The 2,500-nt window shown below is 34.3% G+C and overlaps 1 protein-coding gene across 3 annotated transcripts in view; it reads left to right on the top strand.

Moving 5' to 3' along the window:
- Nucleotides 1-2,500, top strand: part of LOC119579476 (SWI/SNF-related matrix-associated actin-dependent regulator of chromatin subfamily A containing DEAD/H box 1 homolog) — a 33,304-nt gene that overhangs the window by 24,833 nt on the left and 5,971 nt on the right. For all 3 annotated transcript variants that reach the window (XM_037927312.1, XM_037927313.1, XM_037927315.1), the window contains 5 exons: nucleotides 80-215; nucleotides 349-486; nucleotides 898-1,008; nucleotides 1,187-1,297; nucleotides 2,282-2,433. In XM_037927312.1, the coding sequence (XP_037783240.1) occupies nucleotides 80-215; nucleotides 349-486; nucleotides 898-1,008; nucleotides 1,187-1,297; nucleotides 2,282-2,433 (648 nt within the window). The remainder of the gene's footprint in view (nucleotides 1-79; nucleotides 216-348; nucleotides 487-897; nucleotides 1,009-1,186; nucleotides 1,298-2,281; nucleotides 2,434-2,500) is intronic.

A 2,500-nucleotide genomic window follows, 5' to 3' on the forward strand; every position in this document is an offset into this window, starting at 1 on the left:
CCAAGTTGATAGCAAAATCTTGTTTACTTGTTAGGACTAAATAGAATGAAGGTAACTAGCTTTGTCATCTTTGATCCAGATACACTATGGTGACAACGAGCACAGAAGACCGAGCCTTGTTCAAGAAGCTAAGATTCCATACTATAGTTTTAGATGAAGCCCACATGCTAAAAAACATGGCTTCACAGCGCTATGAAAATCTCATGAAAATTAAGGTAAAACTGTTTTCTTATGTTTGCAATAGTAAATGCTTTTATTATCACTATCATTATGCTTTTACACTTGTGATGTAATACATGCTATTTTATCAAAAATGCCTTTCTTAACATTGATTTGTTTGATTTCCAGGGTCAACGTCGTGTACTGCTTACTGGTACTCCACTACAAAACAATCTCGTGGAACTAATGTCCATTCTCATATTTGTCATGCCACAGCTGTTCGATAGCAAGAAAGAAGAGTTGAAGAGAGTGTTTTCAATGTTTCCTGTGAGTACTTGGGTATTTGCTGACTTCGATGTTTATCTGATTTTTTTAATATAAGATGGTGTGAGGGTACAGTCAATACTGCATCTTGAATGTGACAATCATGTGGTTTTCCAGTCAGCAAAAGTTGAATGTGTTGTGTTGGTGACATTTATCGAATTCTAATGTATTCTTTTTCTCTGTGTGTATTTGTGGTTTCCATTGTGTTATCTTTTTCTTTTCTCTGGATATTATTTTCTCATGTGGGTATTTGTTTTATATTTGCGTGTGTAGTTTCTTTTATAGAATTTTTTTCTTGCTGTGGTGTACATCTTATAATTTAAGTATTTTTAGTGCGTGTTTTTTGTAATGTGGCAATTGTTTTTAAAGCATGGTCACTTTTCTTCTAATTGATTTTGAGTATTCTCTCAACAGAAATCAGATGATAGCGGCAGCAAGGGGAAGTTTGAGCGTGAGAGGATAGAACAAGCCAAAAGAATCATGAAACCTTTCTTCTTGCGGAGATTAAAGTGCGATGTACTTAAGGTAAATACAATTAAACTATGTGTAGAAACTATTGAGCAATAGGTAAATGAAGTTAAATTATGGATTTTAGATAATTAATGGTAAAACTCTGGTATGAATTATTTTCTATACATAGGGATGATATTGATTGCAAATTGTAATGGAACTGATAAATAACCCATTTTTTGTTTCTTCTTAGGACCTACCAAAGAAAACAGATGAAGTCAGATATGCCCCCATGTCTAAACGGCAGCAGAAAATATACACCGAAACTGTAGAAGCTTTCAGTAGAAAAGCAAGACAGAATCAGGTGAGTGAGAGATGTCTAACTGTTAATAAGAAGTGGATTTGTCTACTCTGCGTGTTGCTTTGTGAATGCTCCAGATGAAAAGAGTTGAAAGATAATGTTGAAATAGTGCAGCATAAGAGGTTAGACAAAAATTGTTTGAAAGAAAACCTTCTGTCATTTCATGTCCTGTGATTTTTTTTTTTTTTTATAGTAGTGTGAAACTTGAATTATTTCAGTATCAGAAGTAAAATGGTAAAATAAAATCTATTATATGTATTGACAAATTGAATAAACTCCTCCAAAACAGGATACAAGTAAGTATGATATGGGTATATCTTGCGTGAATGGGTGTGACAGATGAGTGTGTGTGTGACTGCTATAATGAATACTTTTATTTTAGAAATTGTTTCCTGCAGTCTCAGTATTAGTGGTCTTTAGAGGCATACTGTTTCATTATGTGTATATAACCCTTGTTGTTTAAGTTTTTCATTATTTTATTTTTTATTTTTTAGAAGTTATTGTTATTGCTGTATAAATTTTGCCTTTTTTTTGTAGATTTCAGTGCACTGGCAGCATAGTTGGTTGAGTAAGGTCGGATTTCATTAACAATAGTGATATAGGCTGTCTTCAGATGCTGTTTTAGTGTGAAATAAGATAATTATACTGCTTTGTCATTACCTGATTTTCAAGATACATATGGTTTAGATGAACAAGGATGTTGTACTCTAAAACGAAGTCTTTGTTCAGTGTACAACCATGTTGCAATTCAATGAATATTCTATATTTTATACAGCAAAACATTTTGGCAGAAAGATTGCTGTATCACCAAGGTTGACAGGAGGTGGGGATGGTGGGTGGAGCTGGGGGTGGGGTTAGTGGTTGGAGGGATGGTGGTGGGAGTAGTAGCTATTGTTATTATTATTGTTATCAATATTATTGTTATTGTAACATCATGATAATAATAATTATTGTGAACATAATGATTATTAATAAATTCCCTTTCAGATTGAGATTGAACAGATGAACATGAAGAACCTGACAGAATTGGAGGAGCTGGAGGCCATAGGGAAGTCCCCGACGAAAAGCTCGGAGGTGGATAGCAGCTCAAACATGGTCATGACCCTCAGGAAAATCGCAAACCATCCACTACTTACTAGGTAGGTTGAATAGGAGGAGATTGTGATCATTGTTGCGAATGAGTAAGACAGAAGGGGTGAATAATTT

This window comes from Penaeus monodon, chromosome 12 (genome assembly GCF_015228065.2).
Source record: "Penaeus monodon isolate SGIC_2016 chromosome 12, NSTDA_Pmon_1, whole genome shotgun sequence".
NCBI classification, from domain to species: Eukaryota; Metazoa; Arthropoda; class Malacostraca; order Decapoda; family Penaeidae; genus Penaeus; species Penaeus monodon.